At 34.0% G+C, this 20,177-nt stretch overlaps 3 protein-coding genes across 9 annotated transcripts; 1 reads left to right on the forward strand and 2 right to left on the reverse strand.

Annotated features, from left to right (window-relative positions):
* Positions 1–618: 618 nt before the first annotated feature.
* LOC103483472 (RPM1-interacting protein 4-like) lies at positions 619–4,359 on the reverse strand. 5 transcript variants are annotated; one of them, XM_008440121.3, is made up of 5 exons: positions 4,118–4,359; positions 3,842–3,935; positions 1,754–2,428; positions 1,342–1,524; positions 619–887 (listed from the first exon to the last, which is right to left on the reverse strand). In XM_008440121.3, exons 2-5 carry the CDS (start codon positions 3,845–3,847, stop codon positions 858–860), a joined length of 894 nt encoding a protein of 297 aa, XP_008438343.1. In that variant the 5' UTR covers positions 3,848–3,935; positions 4,118–4,359; the 3' UTR covers positions 619–857. The 5 variants fall into 5 exon arrangements, with proteins under 5 accessions (XP_008438343.1, XP_008438346.1, XP_050941961.1 ...); XM_008440124.3 differs by having other exon boundaries at positions 4,159–4,323; XM_051086004.1 differs by having other exon boundaries at positions 2,039–2,428; positions 4,159–4,299.
* A 1,491-nt stretch (positions 4,360–5,850) lies between these two features.
* On the reverse strand, positions 5,851–14,853 carry LOC103483474 (uncharacterized). Of its 3 annotated transcripts, XR_001761911.2 has the most exons (20): positions 14,402–14,853; positions 13,977–14,078; positions 13,731–13,797; positions 13,315–13,496; positions 12,825–13,085; positions 12,122–12,205; positions 11,964–12,011; positions 11,809–11,873; positions 11,085–11,133; positions 10,753–11,011; positions 10,038–10,159; positions 9,673–9,753; positions 9,516–9,590; positions 9,049–9,206; positions 8,676–8,826; positions 8,372–8,595; positions 7,374–7,495; positions 7,148–7,203; positions 6,544–6,585; positions 5,851–6,126 (listed from the first exon to the last, which is right to left on the reverse strand). XR_001761911.2 is itself a non-coding variant. In XM_008440126.3 (16 exons), exons 1-16 carry the CDS (start codon positions 14,753–14,755, stop codon positions 8,395–8,397), a joined length of 2,259 nt encoding a protein of 752 aa, XP_008438348.1. In that variant the 5' UTR covers positions 14,756–14,852; the 3' UTR covers positions 8,120–8,394. The 3 variants fall into 3 exon arrangements, 1 of the variants encoding a protein (XP_008438348.1); XR_007821620.1 differs by lacking the exons at positions 13,731–13,797; positions 13,977–14,078; positions 14,402–14,853 and adding an exon at positions 13,587–13,672; XM_008440126.3 differs by lacking the exons at positions 5,851–6,126; positions 6,544–6,585; positions 7,148–7,203; positions 7,374–7,495 and having other exon boundaries at positions 8,120–8,595; positions 14,402–14,852.
* Positions 14,854–16,567: 1,714 nt separating this feature from the next.
* Positions 16,568–19,833, forward strand: LOC103483475 (alkaline ceramidase-like). Its single transcript, XM_008440127.3, has 3 exons — positions 16,568–16,998; positions 17,669–17,982; positions 19,000–19,833. Exons 2-3 carry the CDS (start codon positions 17,732–17,734, stop codon positions 19,511–19,513), a joined length of 765 nt encoding a protein of 254 aa, XP_008438349.1. The 5' UTR covers positions 16,568–16,998; positions 17,669–17,731; the 3' UTR covers positions 19,514–19,833.
* Positions 19,834–20,177: the final 344 nt, after the last annotated feature.

Raw genomic sequence — 20,177 nt, forward strand, 5'->3', positions numbered from 1 at the left:
TGATCGTAAGATGTTCTTTAATTATAAAAAATGATTTTAAGTATAACAGAGAAATCAAATTAATTTTAGGATAATTTACCTAAAATATAACAAAATCTAAAAATATTTCATAATCACTACTATATTTTCACCAATTCCAAATTTATTCTTCAACATCAAATTTTGGAACTGAGACACAACCACTATACTACAATCATATTTTATTTAAAATAAACTTAATATATTGCAATCACACTTCAAAATTAATATTAAAATATAAAAATTGATAACGTGAAGAAAGACACGTGTTCCTGTGGACTCCTACGTAAATCTGTGAAAAATATATGTTCATGTAATTATCTTATCAACCGGTCTTGATCCAAAGATAGGTATTAGATGAAGGACGCTCGAGGGTAATACAATTCTTTGCCAAAGGAAGAAAATGTCCATCAACAACATTGATATTAAATATTCCTAACATGTTAAATCTTCTATAAACACTCATACAAAGAAAAATAATAATAGTATCTATTTAATCCGTTATGAATGAAAATGCTATCGGCATTACCCCTTAAAATTGAGATTCCGATATAGAAGATATGAACATCGATTTTGACATGAAGAAACTAAATCACTTGATTGAATAATATTTGAAATGATATATGCATTAGAAGTAATAAATATTTTGAATGTATTAAATTCAAAAAGACAACGTGAGAAACACCATAATATGCCAAAAAAAAACAAAAGCCTTACCACTAATATGTTGCCCAAAAATGCCTTTGCCCAAACCCAACATTTCCATTAAAAACAACAAATTCCCACCATTACCATTCCATCTAGAAAAAGCTAAAAACATATTCTATGCTTTCTTGCAGTCATTTTCCCCATGGAAAACAGCAACATCTCTGTAGGACAGAGAAAGAAAAATGAATCAAACTCTTTTACCAACTCCATAGAAAATAGAAAGAGAGAGAGAGGGAGAGAGGGAGAAAAGATATGTTAAGTAACACTTCTTCCCACCTAAAAATATTGCATGAAGATGGCTAAATTTGGGCTCAATTTTCAAAACAACCACACCCAACAAAACAACCACTCATATCTAATCACATCTCAAGTTAGTCAAAATATGTCTAAATCACATAATTCAGAATTACTAGTAATAGAATTCAAACATGTAAGTGTTAAGCAATTAAAGTTCAGATCCTAAGAAACCATGCAAAATCTAACCGTTTTACTTGTAAGAAAGATTCATTAAAAATTTGTTGTGTTGATCATCGGTAACTCGGAAATAAGGAAGTTTTTAGATCAGGTCTTAAGCTTTTGGATTTTGTGGTAATTTAACCATGACGTAGTACGTACCTTTGAGTTTTCAGCACCAGAACGACTACGAATACTGGAAACATTGGTCCCAGCTGGCAAACTTCCGTCTTCAGTTTGTCGCTCCTCGCGCACTCTGGTGAAAATATTAGTGTAGTTCTCAGATGATGATGGATCGCTTTCATCCCAGTCACCAAATCTTGGGACTGTGGCACCACGATCAGGCTGCAACATCAAACATGGAGACTATGTCATTCAAAATAATCTCATCAATATTCCTTAATCAACGGGTTGTAGTGAATTCTAGTCAATTTTTGTTTTAAAAACACGTTGATAACTAAAGAACAAATCTGGAGATTAAGACACTGAACATTATAATGTACAAAAAACTTTTCAGAACACTCTAGCTGTGAAATTAAACAAGTGAATGAAAGGAAATGAAGAAAGGTGCTACGGTTTCATTGCCCCGAGGAACAGATCGTAGACGTGATCTTCCCAGAGTCAAGGGAGCTAAACCTTCATGACTACTTTCTCTAGGCGAACTTGAGCCCCTTCTATCCCGTAATGGTGAAGATGGTACAGCAGTTTTTGGTTCAGTCCTTGGATGCTGTCGCGAATGGAGAGGAGAATTTTCTATGCTGCATTCAGAAACCGTGCCATTTCTCATAGTCCCTTTCGATGAATTACTGGTTGAGCTGTTGTTACCTTGACGTTGATGAAGAGGCGAGTTAAAGCTAACCTGACCGATTGATCGATGGTCCAAAGGGGAACCAAGTTGTTTCTTCATGTTGCCATCTTCCATGCTCAAATCTTCTTGTGTGTGCTTTGGCCCTGATAATTGTTGACCCCGTCTCTTTGCAGACTTTATACCATTATAATCCCGACCAGACATTTCCGGAGCATCATGGTGTAATGGAGATTCAGGTTGCCTCCTCACAACACCACCCTCTTTGATTTTTTGATTCTCATAGTTTGACCTCACTGTTTCTGAAATCTCCTCACGGTGAGGAAGAGGATCATTTGGATTCATCCTCTCGAATTTAGCCTTTGTCGCATTGTCAAAATAGGTTGTATACGGGACATCATCCCCATCATCCCACTTACCAAATTTTGGTACTTGTGAACTCCGCTGCAGTGGGAGAAGAAAATGTTTTACTAATCTATTTTGAGTGCACCAATCATAAGCAAAGCAACTAGATTTTTGGTTTTGAGCTGGATTGCGTTCGTGCACAAAATCATGACTAGTAGAAAAGTATTCTAAAATCACATGTAACACAAATATGAACCTCCTTTTAGAGATATTATGATGTGATAAAAAAACTAACAGTGCTACAATTTTCTCTCCAATAAAGGTAACTTCCCTCATCATCTTAGTAACTTCCTCATGAGTTTCCTTATCAGTCCTTAAAAGTGCTATGGTAACAGATCTACGAAGATATTACAAAACAATCCATGTCAAGGAAAATGAAGGTATGCAAACAGCATGAATTCTTTTATCAAAGAAGCATACAAATTTCAAAAATTGAAAAGGAAAAATTTGTAATTGCAAACAATTTCCAAATCTCATATGAAAGATGAGCTTTCTCATGGTAAAACATAAATGAATAATATTTTATTTCCGGTCATGAGACGCATGCATATGCAGATATCAATCAATCAGAGCCACAGTATAAAATTCATGGCAAAAAGAAAAAAAACACCATTGTTAATGGTGTTGTGGTATTGCTGACGAATTGTGTATGAATAAGATATCCCACGTGAAATAAGGCAAGTAACCTGAAGCAAAATGATATGTAATTTGTATAAGAGGAGAAACAGTCTTGACTGAATCTTTGACGAAGTCATAGAAAGATGAAAGTAATTAATTGTCAAGAAAAGGTTCATTAAACCATAATATGTTCAAGAGACTGAGTCATGGAAAGAGAGGTTTAAAATTGGCCTAAAGGTTCAACCCATTAATTAAGATACGCTAGAAAAGGTCAAGCCAGTTTTGGACTCCAAGACAGTCAAAACCAATTCCTTACTCTCTGAACTCGACACCAATTCAACATAATTCTGCATTACAACCTCCATAAACAACCACAACTCAAGAACCGAGAAAAAAGAACATCATCAATAGATTTAAAACAAGCAAACCAACAAGATGAGTCGACGTGCACATAGCTTAACTAGTTCAAAACTACCCAACGAACCAACAATTCGGACGTTCGAATCCCCTGACACACACACACACACACACAAACACACGTAATTCAATATGATTCTGCATTACAAGCTCCATAAACAACCAGAACGCAATAAAAGAGAACACCAGACATTAAAACAAGCATGTCGACGAACCAAGCCGACCTACGCATAGCTCATCTAGTTCAAACCATACGCGAACCTAACAATTCAAGGTTCGAATCATAGATCCCAGCAGTTCGCAACTCATAATAAATAAGATAACCAAGAAATTCAGTATAACATTCAAGAGAAGAAAAAATAAATGGTAATAATCACAAAATAACAAACAAAAAAGAGAGAAATTTGGAACACTCACAGCCATTAGCCTTCAGACAAGGCCTAAATCCTCAAACAGTACTTTGAAACGAAAAGGAGTAACCTATTTTAACTTGTTCCAAGTTCCATCGACACTGCAAAAGTTAGAACAAAACGATAAAAATTGAGCACAATAGAAAAAAAACGTAAGGCTAAAAATGGAAGAAAAACGCGAAGAATACTATAAAGAAAATCGAACTTCCATTATATTATTGACTTAATTAAGCTTAGATTTCGAAGTAGGACCAGAAGCATAATGGAAAATTAATGTGAAAACCTTTTGGAAATCGGATAGAGTTGAAAAACAGATCTGCAAACCTTCGTTCCCATTTTGAGGATTGAAATGATATGATTTGTGGAGAAAGAACATATTTTTTTTTCTCTTCACTATCAAATTATTGAACCCTTTTTCACTGTTTAACTGAATCTTTGGAGAAAGAAAAAAAGAAAATTGGAAAATTGGAAAAGATGAGGTCAGTAGGATGACGGATGAAGACGACGAACTTGTCAACTGGATGATTAGAGATTTAAAATCATAGACACTGACTCTTCTGTCGGCCCATTAATAGTGCAACTCCCAAACTCTTAAATCTTTAATAACAAATAAATGCAAAATTTACTCTCTTTTTCTCATAGTTAAATATCATTTGTCGAATTTATGTTTTTGGGCGGTTGTCAAATATTATTACTAGTTGAATTTGGATTCAGAGGGAGGTAAATCTTTACGAGGAAAATTATACAAAGAGTTATAAAGTTGAGGAAGACTCGAATCCCTTAAATTTATACTAAACCGATGGATGATCATAACAGATATAGATATATGTCTACCGTTCAATTGAAAATATTTGTTGTATTTATAAATATTTTCAACATTCAAATAATAAGAATACAACTTCAAACTTATACAACTACTACAATTATAAGAGTTAGAATTACGTAAGTTTGATAGCTTAGTTTAAACATTGGAATAAATTTGAAGTTCCCGATCCTTTTAAATAATATATTCATAATCTACGTTATTTTTATTGTTGGATAGAATTTTTGTCATGGGCACTCATAAGTTAAAATAATAGAAAAAACTATTTCTGAAATCATTTAAACCTATTATTTTTCATGGGGAGAAAGGTATGGTTTGGAAATTCAACCACCAAATATATCTATGCTTCAAAATTAATTTTCTTTTGTAAAGTGTTATGTTGATTGATTATTAGGTGTTTGGTTTCTTATGCAATTAAACGATGGACGAATTAAGGGAGACGAGAAAACATTTTTAAACTTCTAACCATTGTTGAAATTGACAAATTAGAAAAAATATACATCATCAAACTAATCATAGTGGTTTTGTGTTTAAAACATCTCAAGTTCTAAATTTATGCTATTAGATTTGTGAACTTTTCATGAAAAAATCTATTAATTTCACAAAATTTTAATTTTTATCTAAACTAGTGAGCCTCAAATTTCATATTAGTCAGATATTATACTTTATCTTACATGTCCAGAATTAGAATTTGAATACTCCTAAACCCTTGATTGAAATGAAGTCACAGTAGGTATTGACAAAAGCATTAGATGCCATTATGATTTGCTCCATAAATTATAATTATCTTCTGATCATTATTCGCCATGGCCAACTTTTGTTTTCTTTTAACTTAATTAGGCATATAATATGTTTGACCCAAACCTAATTTGTGTTTATTTCATCACAGCTCAAAAAGTGACTAAAAATTTTCAATTGCATCTAAAAAGTCTTTAATCGTTAGACAATAATTCCAAGGTTACAAACCAAATTTGCAATTTAAGAAAAACAACAAAACTACAGTTCAACAGAGAAAGAATGGTACTGCCGTTTCAGTAATGCTGCAATAGAAAAATTCCCAACCACAACAAAGCAATTCCAATACTAAAATCTTGAGACTTCGTTTAGCTTCAAGTCTAGAGATAATTTAGAATATATTTTCCCGATTATATTTATTAAAAAAAGAACAAAAGACGAGAGGAAAGTTTAGAATATTTAGCTAAAGAAAGTTTAGGATATTGAGAAGCATTCAACTTCTATATAATCATTCAACAGCATATCATCTTCTTTTCAGGGTTTTACAGAGAACACACGAGGACAATCAACTGATTCAAAAGCCATTAAATGTCTGCAATTTCAGGTCGTGAAGTAAATCTACCTCCATGAATTTGTGAGGGAAGTCAGAACCCTCATTTCTTCCCACTCTTCTTGAGCCCAGCACCTCCAAAGGTCCCCTTCTGTTGAGCCTTTGCTCTAAGCTCCTTGAGCGCCTGTATATATCATCAAACATCTCAAAATTATACAACCGATGGACCAGAAGAAAAAGTTAATGTGACAGTTTTAAGCTTATGTTTAAATACTTCAGTATAACTTATGCCCTTGGTTTGGTTCGGGTTGACAATCTAAATTTTGGTCTAGGAACGTCTATTAGAATTCCTATTTGCAAAATTTTAACATAAAGTTTATACACAGAGGAAATACTTATTTACAAATTTGTGGTTGTATTTTAAGAAATTTAGTGAGTGAATTGTCAAACTAAATTTCAATAGAAAGCATGAAAATGAATGAACCAAAATTAACAAAAGTTAAAAGGACGTGCACCAACATGAACAGTTTGCATTCTTTCAAGAACAAAGAAGCATCTAAACTAGACCACCAGTTTTCAGTTTTGAGGTTCTAGTACTCACCTTTTCCTCTTCCTTCTTCTTTTGAATATTGGCCATATCAACCTGTTGAGAAAACCCAGAAAAATTCAAGTTTCAGTTTTGAAAATAATACCTAACCAGGTTAATTAGATAACTAGAAAAAAAATTATCCAGACCGAATTAGGGTAGAGGTAGTTACAGTTCCCTCCATCTCCCCTTCATCAAGTAACCATTAATTAATGATGACCAATGAATAGAATGAAGTGATTTCAGGTGAGAGCATCCATTAATAATGACCAATGAATCGAAACTCGCCCCTCCGGTGAATGGAATCTTCGATAATGATGCTTGCAGCTAAATTTTTCTTTAACAATAATAATAATAAGGCAAAAAGACTAGATCGAACCCAAAAGTTAGGTACGGGCCTACTTAAGTAGAACTTCTATTCCCCTATCAGGAATTATGATGAGGCTCTGAAAGTGGGCTGATCCACAATCAATAATTTGAAACTTCAATGAAATCATCTACAGCCTTCAAAACATCACAAGGCTATTCTTGGATCCCCAAAATTGTATCCAAAATAAAGAAAACCATGAAAAATCGAATCGTGGCGTGGATCCATAAAATAATAGATTCAAAAGCATACCTCGTCGTAATCCTTCTTATCAACCTTGGGTTGCTTCAGAGGCTTTGCTTTCCCTCCTACAAAGACATAAAACAAAATTGATTCTCAATATCACGATTTAAGTCGGTAAAAACGGGGGTTGTAGATCATATCATAGCCAACAACATCAAATTCGTTCGATGATACTACCGTAACCAAGATGAAACCGAAGAAAAAAAACAAAAAAAGCTGAATAGATCGATCGTACCTTGCTTGGACGACATGGCTGAGATATCGCTAGGGTTTGGCCCGAGTCGAAGAAGAACACAAAGAGGGACTGCTCGATTCGCGACAATTGACGGCTTCTTAACTATAACGACCGGGCTACGTCTATTTATAGAGGCCATAAAGCAATGCACACGTTTTCTTTTATTTTTGTTAAATTACGATTTAGTCCTTCAAGCATTCAATTTTAGTTATCCACGACACACATTTAACATATTAAAAGTTAATTTATCTACTAAATATAGATTTAGATTTTGAATTTTCTTATCAAATTTAAATCATAAAAATTAAAATCTATTATCTAAGAGTTATATGGTTTTTTTCTTAATAAAATAAAATAGTGATCTCATATATATAGATAGTAGCAAGTAGTAGAACTCAACAATTTGTCCAATTAAAAAATAAAATAAAAAACAGTTATCATAAATGAAAAAATTAAGGAACTTTTGTCATTATCTATCAATACCACTTTAAGTTTATCAAAATCTATTGATGATAGATACAAAATTTTATTATATTTTATAAATATTTCGATCATTTTGCTTTTAAGTGTCCCAAAAAATCGAAATTGAATGACTAAATATATAATTCAATGTAATGTAGTTATCAAATATTTTGATTTGAGTCTATTGCACTCCTAAAGGATGACAAATAATATCTAAATAAGTAATTTAATAAATAAATATAAATATAAATGTCAACTGAAGCATAACTTGGCTTCAACCAAAATATCAGAAGTTCAAAACACTTCATACATCAATAAAAGTGGCAATGTTACCACAAAACATAATATGGTCAGAACACAAAAATTTAATCAGGAGAGATATGAATATGTTTTAGCCCTTCTAGCATGGTCATGAACCAACATTCTTCTAAGCAAAATAACTCCACCCTAATATTTCCTTTGATAAATTTAAATCTATAAAGGGAACATATATCTTACTGTACATTACAATATTTTCTAAAATTAAATTAGCTTACTTTTTCAAAGAAAGTGCTAGCTTCTACTTCAAACATCTGATCTCCTTTGTAGCATCAACTATGCTCTGCCTCATTTCTAGGTGTTTCAAATTTAAAAGTTTCTCAAGTTGAAGAGATGCTTCATTGAAGAGATGATCCTCCTTTATGCCTAAATCTGAAGGAAGAGCAAATAGCACTTCATTCACATCCTCCTCAAGTTGAAGGGAAAAGAGGTGATTGAAGACCTGCACAAGAAACACTTTTAAGATACAGTTGAAAGCAAAGCCTAAAATACACAACTTCTTTTCAGAATGTTTATACTCACTCCTTTCATCCTCGTGACCACCATATCGTTGATGGTTGGAGATCGTGTGACCAAGTTTATAATAAAAAGACCCTGCTCGGAGAGGGCATCTTTCACTGCCAGTAGAAATGGCTCTTCTACAAAATCAGCCGCTGGGCAGGTCATTCCAGAGCTGCAAGAGATCAGAAAAACAATGAGAAGGCAGAAGAGAAGGGTATAGTTTGGCAAGTTATGGAAGTCTTCAGATATATGTTTCAAGGTTTTCTTCCCGTACCTTTGTAGTTTTGCTTTGATATGTTGTGCATTCATTATTTATAAGCTAGTATAGGTTTTATATGAGAGAGGGAGAGAGAAAACAAACTACAAATACTGCACAAATGGTAGTTCAGACTACCTAGAGTCTGTTGCATCCACATCTATGATAAGTATGTCGATTTTCTTGTTTCCTTGTTCTACTTGAGAAGAGTTTCCACTATCAAGAGCTACCGTTGAATCATTTGTCCCATAGTTTCTGAATTCTCTAACAAACTGAATCCCATCAGCAATATGAACCTGAAACGTCAACAGATAACCCATACTCTTGAGATACATAGAAAGTGCAATGTAGGAAAGTTTCAAGAGAAAACTAGATGGCTCGAAATCAAAACAGACTAAGAGATGCACACTCCAAAGCCAAGACTTTATCCCAACCCACAGAACTCCAGGAATATTAGAGTTTGCAGATCTCCAGCAGCCCATAAACCTTTCTTTTAAAACTATTGTATTCTCATGAAGTCATACCAGTAGAGTTTAAAGCCATACTAAACTTTGAAAAACATTGTATTGGTTAACAAAAAGTTAACAGAGGTGTAGTAAGAATACCTTCAAATTTGCATTCTCGGTAAAATCAAAGTAATCCCGTGCAAGATTGAGGATCATTGAATCCAATTCAACCACCTGGATCATTTTACACTCATTGAGGATCACTGAATCCAAGTCACCATGTTTTCGGGGTTAGGGGAGCAAAATTATGAATTACCTCAATGTGTAAAAAAGACATGCATGCACGGAGAAACATGGGCAGCAAACCTGCTCCAAGACCAATGATAACTGCATTCACCTGTCAAGAACAGCTAGTTCAATTCAGTGGGAAGTTGGAACAGGAAAGAAACGAGAGAAAAAGACGGACATACTAGACATAAATAGCAGGAGAGGACTTCTACAGAATGCTTTGTTTATATAAAAGAAAGAAGGAAGTGGTTAAATCAGCTTAAGGTGGTACTTGGTAGGATTCTACTTTTGTCTATGTCCAAGATTAAACAACTAAATTATATGTAGAAAAGTACTAGTTTGCATTTTCAAGATAGGACGAGATCATTGAAGGATAAAAGACAGTGAACTGACCATTGTTCCAGCTGATGCCACACTCCCCAAATATTGAGATATCAACATAAACCCAGAAATGATCCCCGAATGATAAGAACTTGCCAGGTAGCCATGATAAACCTTCATTTGGTCACTAGACTCTGTCACGTTATATCAAGGAAAACAAAGTGAGAGTGGTGCAGAATAGGTGGTAACTTTTGTTAAGACTATTTTAGGTTAAACCTGAAAGTTTTGAGTAGTTTAATTGTATTTGCAGCTTTTGAGATCAGAAATCACATTCTACACTGTGAAAGAAAAAGAAAACACGACAAAAATAAAGATACAAGAGAAAGAAAGAACTGTAGGATCCACTGCAGCGCCCTAGGAACCATTCTAGGGATTAAGGCTTGTATCCATGAGCATCAAATACAAAAAATGTTGTGCTGGTAAAAACCTGTTGAGAATCTTATTTCCAAACATTTTCTTGGGTTTTTCTGGTAAACAATAATGACCTTTGTCACTTTTCTATCAATGCTTAAACTTAACACATGCACACTTAAATTAAATTTCACATTTCTGCATGTTTCAATCACATTTCTGTATGTTTCAATCCCAAAATCTATTGGATCTTCCTAAGTAGTAGACAGCATTTGTTGCAGAAGAATTAATAAAGAAATGATATGCGTCATTCTATTTACATTCAAATGAATATAATCTAATCCTGAAAATTAAACTAGATTTCGGAGTTTGTTACCCTTATTCAGTTTCTTCTTTCCTTTATTTTTTGATTTGGATGATGCATGAGACTTTTTCCTGTCCATCTGACCAGAAACTTTGTCATCAACTCTCTCCCTTGTCAACAAAGCTTCAGACTGCACCAAACTCTCCGTTCTTTGGAAAACAAGACGGCGGAATATCAAATCTCCAGATGGGAAGATGCGACTGGCATCGCCACTAACATGTTCATATTTTACATCTTCAACTACAATTGAACCAGTTAATGAAGATGTACCCTACAGATAAAGTAAGAAGGCGTTAGGAAAAGTATGATAACCAATTTCCCTGGGCATTAGAAATATTAAAGACCTGAAAAACACAATTCCGTTCCTTGATTCCATCGCTAGCCATCATAAATCTGCAACAAATAACAACCAATATTCTATGTAAGGAAATAACAATTTTCCTGTCGCACTGCCAAAGCATCCATTAGTCGCTTTTTCTAGTATATGAACAGTAACATAATTTTGCAATAAATCACATACAAAATAATAAACTCTTCAATCAATAAGAGAATCCTTCAAATCGAACAGTGAGACTGAGAAATAAACCCATTCCGTGGTTTTATTTCCTAAAATTGTTTTAATTTAAAACAAATTATTATTATATAATTTTTTAAAAAAAATTGAAAAATATTTATCCCCTGATACTTAACCTGCACAAGTAATTTTCAATCAGTAGCAATTATGAGCTTCGTGAAAAACAAGGAATTGCGCTTGTATATAAAATGAGGATTTCTCTTCAGCTGCCCAAATCCTTAACAGATTTCTGAACAACAGTATTTCAGAAACCTTGACGGCCTTTAAATGTTATTACTTGTGAGTGGCATGCAAACTTTGATTACATGTCACTATGAAGAACGTGATATATGGAATAAAAAAGGTAGACTAAAATTACTTATTACAATGATACATTGCTGTGCGGCACCCTCACCCATGCAGAGTCCATGTCTACAATTATTGAGATAAATAGAAAGAACACATTTATCTTTGGAAAAAAGGTAAGGAAGCATATAGCAGTTTATGCTACATACGGAATTTGAGATCCACTGTCATCTTCTCCAGGTGCCAATTGTTTGACTAGGGGAGACAAATCTTTCTGAAAGAAAACGAAAGATGTGAAAAGTATCAAAGTTAGAAATATCAGGTCACATCCAAACGGTAGAACTAAAGGCAAAGCAAATAGTACCTGAATAGCATCCATGTTGGCACCAGATTGCGTTTCATCTAATAGAACCTAAAGCAAATAAGTGATATTTGTAATGGATACCAATATAGAAATCACTTTGTAATCGATACAAAGAAAGAAATGGGCACACAGAGTTCCAATATCCAATAAACAAGTACCATTATAAGGCGAGCAGCTTTTGAGCTTTCGACAACCATCCACTGGCCTTCTTCTGAAGAGAACAGCCATTCATGAGCACGAGTCTGAAATATAACAATCCATTATACGTCTAAAAAGATTGTAAGGCCACATGCATCAAATGCATAAACAGCTGGAGGAAATTTCAACAATCCACTGAGATGCATCCCGGCATATAAACAGCCAAAAGAATGAAAGTAGACCACAAACATGTACTTCATTTTCCATCCTCCCTGTAACCTTTTGCAATATTCCGATGATCTACTTACTATAAGCTAAAGAATGTTTCAAAACAAACAAATCCTACGTTAACAATTTTCTACTTTTTCTCACATGAGGTAACCAGTGTCCAGGAATGTGCATGGTCAGGGAAGGTAGAACCCAATTATTTCAGCAGAGGCTGAAGTTTGATGTTTCTTCAAAATTTACGCACCATTGTGGCAATTAAAAGATTGTGTCCCAAACCAATTTTGGTGAGCTCAACAAAGTTCAACAGCACAACAAAATTTTCCATATGGTACCCTATCTCCTTTGAAGTAGAGTAAATTCAAAGCTTTACAGTATAGATTAAATGGTTATTTAAAAGGTCTAGACAAATAAAAAATATTAAATTTTTCCATGATAATATGAGGAGTGAATTGTTTTCATTCTTCAATAAATTAACTTTGACTCTAGGAAAGAGACCTTGGGCACTATAAAAACTCCACATTCATACGAGAATGGGCCAGAATGCTCCCGAGCATCAAGAAGTACAGCTCTGTAACTGAAAATAGAAGTCCCTTGTCCACCTAAAGTAAATTGGACCCGACGGCCTCGGTGAAGCTTCTGCAGATCTCCCTTTGCTCCAAGTTGCAGGTCTTCTAGAGAGAACAACAAATCAGCACCACTAGAATACTTTTCACGAATTCTATTCTCGTTCTCAAGACTTTGGACAAGTTCACGAGTCTGAAAATAGATCAGTAGCCTCAATCAAACTTTAGCAAATTACTGAGCGAAGGTCTGCATAACAGTTCTTATATTAGCAAGCAAATAAACCACGGATAATTTTCAACCAAATCAACATGTTTAAAGGTAACTTGAACAAAGTCCCATTCTGTTAATAAATACTGGTCAATGAGTTTGAATCTTCCAACATCAATTCATGACTTAAAAAGAGCATAACGCCATTTTTAACCTGGTCTCCACGGGAATCAATTGAAGAAAGATTTAAAGAAGATTCTATCTGGTGCCATGTAGTAGATTCATCTTTCTCCACCACCACCATAAATGTTCGAAAATTAGGCTTACATGGTGGTTTTGGAGGTATGACATGAATACTCATTTTCCATCCAAAACGAAATTTGGGAAAAAGCAAGCCTGCAGAGAGCATAATGAATCAGGATGTATGTTTAATAAAATCAAACAAACAAAAAAAAGTCCAAGGTGAAATAATTTCCCCCATAGTACCATACTAATACGATCTTTCCCCTAAAAAAGATTGAAACCAATTATTCCCTTTAAACGTACAACTGACGAGATACAAAAATAAGTACATACAAAAAAATTGAATGTGGCAGAGATGATCTACGAGACTATGTTTGAAGATAGTACCTAGAACATGAGATTCTGCTAAGGTGAGACAGATAAATTTCCCTCCCGGTTTTAGAACTCTTTTCACCTGTAAAGACGATCCACTAAGTGAGATCACATAAAACTTGTATCCTTTTTATAGAAAGAAAAAATAAAATAAACTGCTACTGCTTAATTAAAATCAAATCAAACTATACGTTAAAGACAGCCCAAACAAACTGAATATTACCATTTCTTTTTTCCAAAAATTGACTTCAAAATTAGTACCTCGGATAAGTATTGACTTCCTAGCTTAGAACCAACTTCTGGTTCCATTAAAGCATCCAATCCACCTTTATCAACGACAGCATCAAATGTGTCGTTCGTGAACTGTAAATCACATGTCAGAAAAAGGGGGAAAGTGCAACCTGTGGAAAAGAAAATCAACTGCAACAAACTGTAGCCATAACTCAGCTACCTTCTAGCCCATACAATAAGATTCAAACTTGTCCCCTTATTTCATTTTGGTAGTGTCCCTATCTAAGAAGCTACACTTCATGAAAGCCAATGCCTTACAATTCATAAACTATATGCATCGATTCCACTCATTTTCGCTCTAAAATCAATCCCGCGCCAAAATCAGCATGTGCTGTATAGCTAAGAACATCCTACAAGAACACGCACGCCAACACAAGAATCAAGAGCTCAGCTACCTGCATGTTCGTCATATCCATGACGCGCCACCGCATATCAGGGCGTTCCCTCACGTTGCGGCGGAGCATATCAGAGATTGCAACTTTAGAGAAATCAATGTTGGTGATACATCCAAAGCCGGCGTCGTAAAGCTGCTCGGAGAGGCTGGAGTTTCCGCAACCAGGAACGAGAATCTGGGGAGAAGGGGATTTGGAGAGGGTAGTAAGGTGGGAAATGAGTGGGTCTTTGAGCTCAGGCCACTCGGCATACCACTCAAAAGCATCGCCATGGCCGCGTATGGTGAAGAAATTGTCCCAATTCTCTTTGCTGGTGAAGTCGCCGAGAGTTTGGAGGATGTTGTCGGCTTTCGCCATGGCCGTGCTTTTCTCGACCTCCTTCCGGTGCTTTACTGTGCCTATGGTGAACGGATCTCCGAGGGTTTTGGTAGGGATTAGCGCCACTAAGCAAAACAAAAAAACAAAAAAACAAAAAAAAAATGTTAAAAAGAAAATTGGTATTTTATTTAGTTTTTAAAAAAGGGGTAATTTAAAAAAATAGAACCTCTCCCAAAATATTTACTATAAAAAATTTGGTCTCATTTTGTTATATGGAAGTTTATATAGTATGTTAAATTTTTTTAATTTAAATAACCTTGGGAAATAATTGATATACTACAAAATTATAATAATATGGATTTCAGACGTAAACTATTTTAATTTGATAATAAATTAATAAATGTTATGTCAAATAATAAAATAACGATGATCGTAAAATAGTAGAAAATTATAATAAATTAGAAGAAAAAAAATTAAATAGTGTTTGTTATAGTTAACTGAAATTTTTTATGGTACGGTGGAACAATAAGTTGGTTGTTATAGTTCTTAATTGTTATAGTTGATCAGTGTGTATTAATTTAATTTGAATTATAATAATATATGTTTGAGATAAAATAGCAAACATTGTAGCAAAGGATAAAAAGATGAATGTAAGATAGTAAATAGTGTGACAAAATAGAGTTTTTGAAGTAGTATTGACTATAGTTAATTAACAAGTACAAGATAATATTTACTGTAGGAATAGGTGGTTATTATAATATTAGAAAACCCATGCCAAATGACCCGTTCAATAGTATTTGTTGTAGCAATATCTGTTTGTTGTAGTTATATATGGTCTTTGCCCCCAAACGCTTCTTAAATGTTAAAATTTAACCTCTAAGTTTTTAGTAGACCTTTAATTTCGTTTTGATTTTCATTCATTTTTAGGTTACATCGTAAATTTAGCAAGTCTGGTATAGAAAATATTAAAATTTAGTTCATAATCATAATGTTTGTAATCAAAAGTTGATCTTGTGGTTCGTAAAATATTACAACGTTAAAACTCGATTCAAAAGCTCTAGATTGATGGGTAAAAACAAAAGTAGTATTATATCACCCACTATTTGCCACAAATGCTCTTTCATCGACTTGTAATAAATTGACCTTTGTGACCGAAGAAAGATTAACATTTTTATAACTCGTGGTAGTAAAAGGTATGGATCTAATAGATTATAGAGTTTCGTTTTTTTAAATATGAAATTAGCTTAACAAAAACAACAAAAGTTACCTACAACTTTAAGACCTTATTATATCTACAATCATGTGTATATTTTCTAACCACGAGTTGCCTTTAATTTCTATCATCAAAATTTCACCAACCATATAACTTAACTTTATTTTAAAGAATACCAAACTTGTTTAATGCAAAAAGTTTAGGGAACAAAAGAACTATAGTTATAATTAATTAAATTGAAAGTGACATTTAGTAAAAAGTTTAGGTTAAACCGTAATTCTCAAAACCTATGAATCAAATTCAAACAAAAATTAATTAATATAAAATTCTCAAAATTAAAAAAATGTAAATACAAGGCAAAATATTTACTCTATTTAGAAAATTTCTAAAAAATATAACACATGAAAAAATATTGAATAATTCAAAAAAACAGAAAAGACGGAAGAAAAATAGATTTGTTTATAAGAAAGACAATAGAAGAAAAATACGAAGAACAAAAATTGAAGAACAAATCTGAAATATTTAAAAAATGACTAATCCTCTAGAAAAACTAAAAATAGGAAACTTTTTAGAAAATAAAAAAAAAAATTGATAGGCTAAATCAATAAAAGGTAAAATTTATTTACACGACTTTTTTAGGGTAAATATTTTATTTGATAGGAATAACGTAGTTCTTAAAACATTATTGACGTTACTGTAATAATTTAAAAAGAAAAATAAATAAATAAAAGCGACGAGGTAGCACGTGAGCGCGTAAATAACACGCAACATTAAGGCGCTTCAAAGTCAGATTCTGATTCCATAAATCACGAGCCGCGCCAAAGCTCGATGACCGGAGCAATATCAACCGTCGGTGTATATAATCTAACGGCAGAAAATTGATTTCCGTCATCTTCCTTTATATCTTCACCACGCGCTCGTCGTCCTCCTTCTGGGTAGCCCTAATTGGTTCGGACTCTCAGCTCAGATCTCCTCCGATCGCTTCGCACCACCGACAGAAACACCTCAGGAATTTGAATTTCAACGATCCAACCATGGTTCTTCTCTAGCTTAGATCTGTTTCCCAACGGTTAGTAGTTTCTTCATTTCGTAGACTTTGTTTTTCTCTTTCAATCTTGATTTTTATTCTACGTGTCTTGTTGTATTGCTACGTGATTGTTGCGTTTGAAGGTTTGAACTGTTCGTCGGTTTCATGAATTTCACGAGGAAGTCAAGTCACGATGGAAAAATGGAAGAAATAAAAAAAGTTCGTATAGAAGTTAGGGTCAGCGTGTTTTTTTGGTTCTAAATTTGCTTCAGAAAAAATTGCTATGGTTACTAGTGTCGTTCGTTGTGTTGGAGTCGGTTTACTCTTGACGTCTCTTATTTGCACGATAAAGAATTTTAAGGAATGATGTATGAAAGTTGCAATTACGTTTTCTTAGCTTAGTGCGATTCTAGGTTTGGCGGTTTCTGTCGTTTTGGGTTATTTAACTTGACCAAGAAGTTTAGAAAGATGGAGAGCCTCTTTCGGTCTAGACACTTCACATCTTCTGGTTGTTTTTGTTAATGAAATTGGTAAATTGATCCTTCAGTTCTAAGAATTCATGATGATTCAGACAAGTTTCCTCATCAAATACATATTTCCTTCAGACGTTGCAGTATTTGCTTGGGTCAAAAATGGAAGTTGTTTTCACTTTGACTTGTATCTGTGTTGTTTTTTGCATTAACTTATTACTTATTAAAGAATATGATTACAGGTTTGAAAATCCTGAACCATCATAGCAGGCAATTGAGTATTGTCGAGCACACTTATTTTTAGAATGGCAGATACAATATCTAGTTTCTGGGGTCCTGTCACATCTCCTGAGTGGTGTGAAAAGAACTATGTCTACTCTTCTTATATTGCCGAATTCTTCAACACGGTATCAAATATTCCATGCCTCATTTTAGCACTTATTGGTCTCGTAAATGCTTTGAGACAAAGGTTTGAGAAGAGATTTAGTGTTCTTCACATATCAAATATGGTCCTTGCCATAGGAAGCATGTTGTATCATGCCACCTTGCAACGAGTGTAAGTTCTCTTCCTTTATATTGAAGAATAAAAGAGCAAAGATGACTTATGTGGCAATCCTATTTTTGGCTTGGAATTTCTTTTTAATTGCTTAGTTGATATTCTAGATTTCTATATGGAAGTTATGGTTTGTGAATCAAAAAGACTTTAAGCTACCGATGTAAGATAAGATTCCACAAGTGGTTAAATTACAAAGTGTTGTGGTGTGGAGTTGAGGGACAATATTTTTGATATGTATAAAGAAGATTTGGTGAACCATAGCTCTGTCGTTGTCCATGTCAATAGATTTCTCCTTTTAGAGACTTGTCAGCTAATGGAAAGGTAGGAGGAAATTGCTAAGCTAATGATAAACTAGAATTATCGAGAAACTTTTGAATGTTTTTTCAATTGTCCAATAAAAATTTGGACTATGCTGTTTGGTTTGCTTTGTGCTTACACGTCGGGATGGAAAAAGATTGATTTAGCCATTTAGGCTTACAAGAAAGTTGAAACGATTGTATCCCAGCTGTAGAAGTTGTATTTTCTCAAAGTAATGATTTTTTTTCAAGTTTTATGATCTTGTTACATCTTATTCACACACACAAGGATAGAAAAAAGCAAAAAGGAAGAACAAATTAAAACTTTCTCAGTATTTCATCAATTTTGGATTTCATTCTCTCGTGGATGAATTTTCTGGTTCTTCTATCAAGCATCATCTCTGTCCTCTGATTTTCTCTTCTTCTAGTGCGTTAGGAATTGCAAATTTTACATTTCCTGCCATCTTTAGGCGAAGTTTCGTACATGTAATGATGAGTGCCCTGTGAAATTCTGTTTCCTGGAACTTCATGGTTTATTTCATAAATAGATGGTGTAATTTTCATAAATACTCTCGTGAACGTTAAGTATAGCTAGTGGATGCACAACTTATTATGCCATGAAATTTGTGAATGTTTTATACAACATGTAGGGGGTTGCATGTTCTGTCAAATCTTCTTCATCCATTGTAATACCTATCATAAATGATAAATTTATTTTCAGACAACAGCAAGGTGATGAAACACCAATGGTATGGGAAATGCTCCTCTATATTTACATCCTTTACTCACCAGATTGGCACTACCGTAGTACGATGCCTACGTTCTTGTTTCTATATGGAGCTGCCTTTGCTGTTGCCCATGCAATCATACGTTTTGGAGCAGGCTTTAAGGTACATTATGCAATACTATGTCTTCTCTGCATCCCTCGAATGTACAAGTACTATATTCACACGAACGACATACACGCCAAGCGGCTTGCAAAGTTATACTTGATGACCATCTCTCTTGGGACCGTTTGCTGGCTTTTCGATCGCTTGTACTGCAGGAAAATCTCTAGCTGGTATTTCAACCCTCAAGGTCATGCATTATGGCATGTATTAATGGGGTTCAATTCTTATTTCGCAAATACATTTTTAATGTTTTGTCGTGCTCAACAACTCGAGTGGAACCCAAGAGTAGTCCACTTTTTGGGGTTGTTTCCATACGTGAAGATTCAAAAACCAAAGAGCCAGTGACCGAAGGGTCGTGTCTTGGGAAGGAAAAAGAAAAACGACATTCTTTTTATTTTTTTTCTTCTTCTTTTTTTCTTTTAAATCTTGACATGGGTTTTTTGGTTTTGGCTGGTTATGATCAATAGGATTAGACATTCTTTTACCCCTCCTTCTTGCCTGTGTTTTTTTTTCCTTCTCATATGGATGTAAATCATACTCAGAATATCTCTGCCATTGATTTAGATTGGGTTTTTACCTGCAGGTGTAAACTTGTGTTCTATCTTCTTATTTTTCTCTTTTTGGCAGGTAATATTAAAAGCAGTTTTAGAGTTTTACTTGTCTTATAGGAAATGTCTTACAGGGATTTTTCATTAATTTGCAATAGAATCGTCTTCCAGAAGAAGCAGTTAAAGTTAAAGTTTAGTATCACAATTTTGATTGTTATTTACATGTTCATTTGGCACTTGTAGTTTGATGATTATTACATATGATATGGTTTACGGTTGTACTTGTAACTCATATGATTTACTTGCATATTTTATGTGTACTTTGTAACTTCTTGCGATTACTTATCAAACCATTCCCAAGAGCCAACCATGTTTAATTAATTAATAGTACCGTAAGATCTTAGCATACTTCAATTGGTGCATGCGACCATGGCTAAGGGTAATTTCTTCACCTGATTTCT

The sequence above is a fragment of the Cucumis melo genome, chromosome 6 (assembly GCF_025177605.1).
Source record: "Cucumis melo cultivar AY chromosome 6, USDA_Cmelo_AY_1.0, whole genome shotgun sequence".
Taxonomy (NCBI): domain Eukaryota; kingdom Viridiplantae; phylum Streptophyta; class Magnoliopsida; order Cucurbitales; family Cucurbitaceae; genus Cucumis; species Cucumis melo.

Coding starts and splice junctions, on each gene's coding strand:
- LOC103483474 (XM_008440126.3), bottom strand. CDS start 14,755: ATGGCGAAAGCCGACAACATCCTCCAAACTCTCGGCGACTTCACCAGC. Junction 11,012..11,084: donor AACGGAATTGTGTTTTTCAG/GTCTTTAATATT, acceptor CTTTATCTGTAG/GGTACATCTTCATTAACTGG. Junction 9,591..9,672: donor TGTCTTTTTTACACATTGAG/GTAATTCATAAT, acceptor AAAATGATCCAG/GTGGTTGAATTGGATTCAAT.
- LOC103483475 (XM_008440127.3), top strand. CDS start 17,732: ATGGCAGATACAATATCTAGTTTCTGGGGTCCTGTCACATCTCCTGAG. Junction 17,983..18,999: donor CATGCCACCTTGCAACGAGT/GTAAGTTCTCTT, acceptor ATTTATTTTCAG/ACAACAGCAAGGTGATGAAA.
- LOC103483472 (XM_008440121.3), bottom strand. Junction 1,525..1,753: donor TTCCTCGGGGCAATGAAACC/GTAGCACCTTTC, acceptor TTGATGTTGCAG/CCTGATCGTGGTGCCACAGT. Junction 888..1,341: donor CTGGTGCTGAAAACTCAAAG/GTACGTACTACG, acceptor TCTGTCCTACAG/AGATGTTGCTGTTTTCCATG.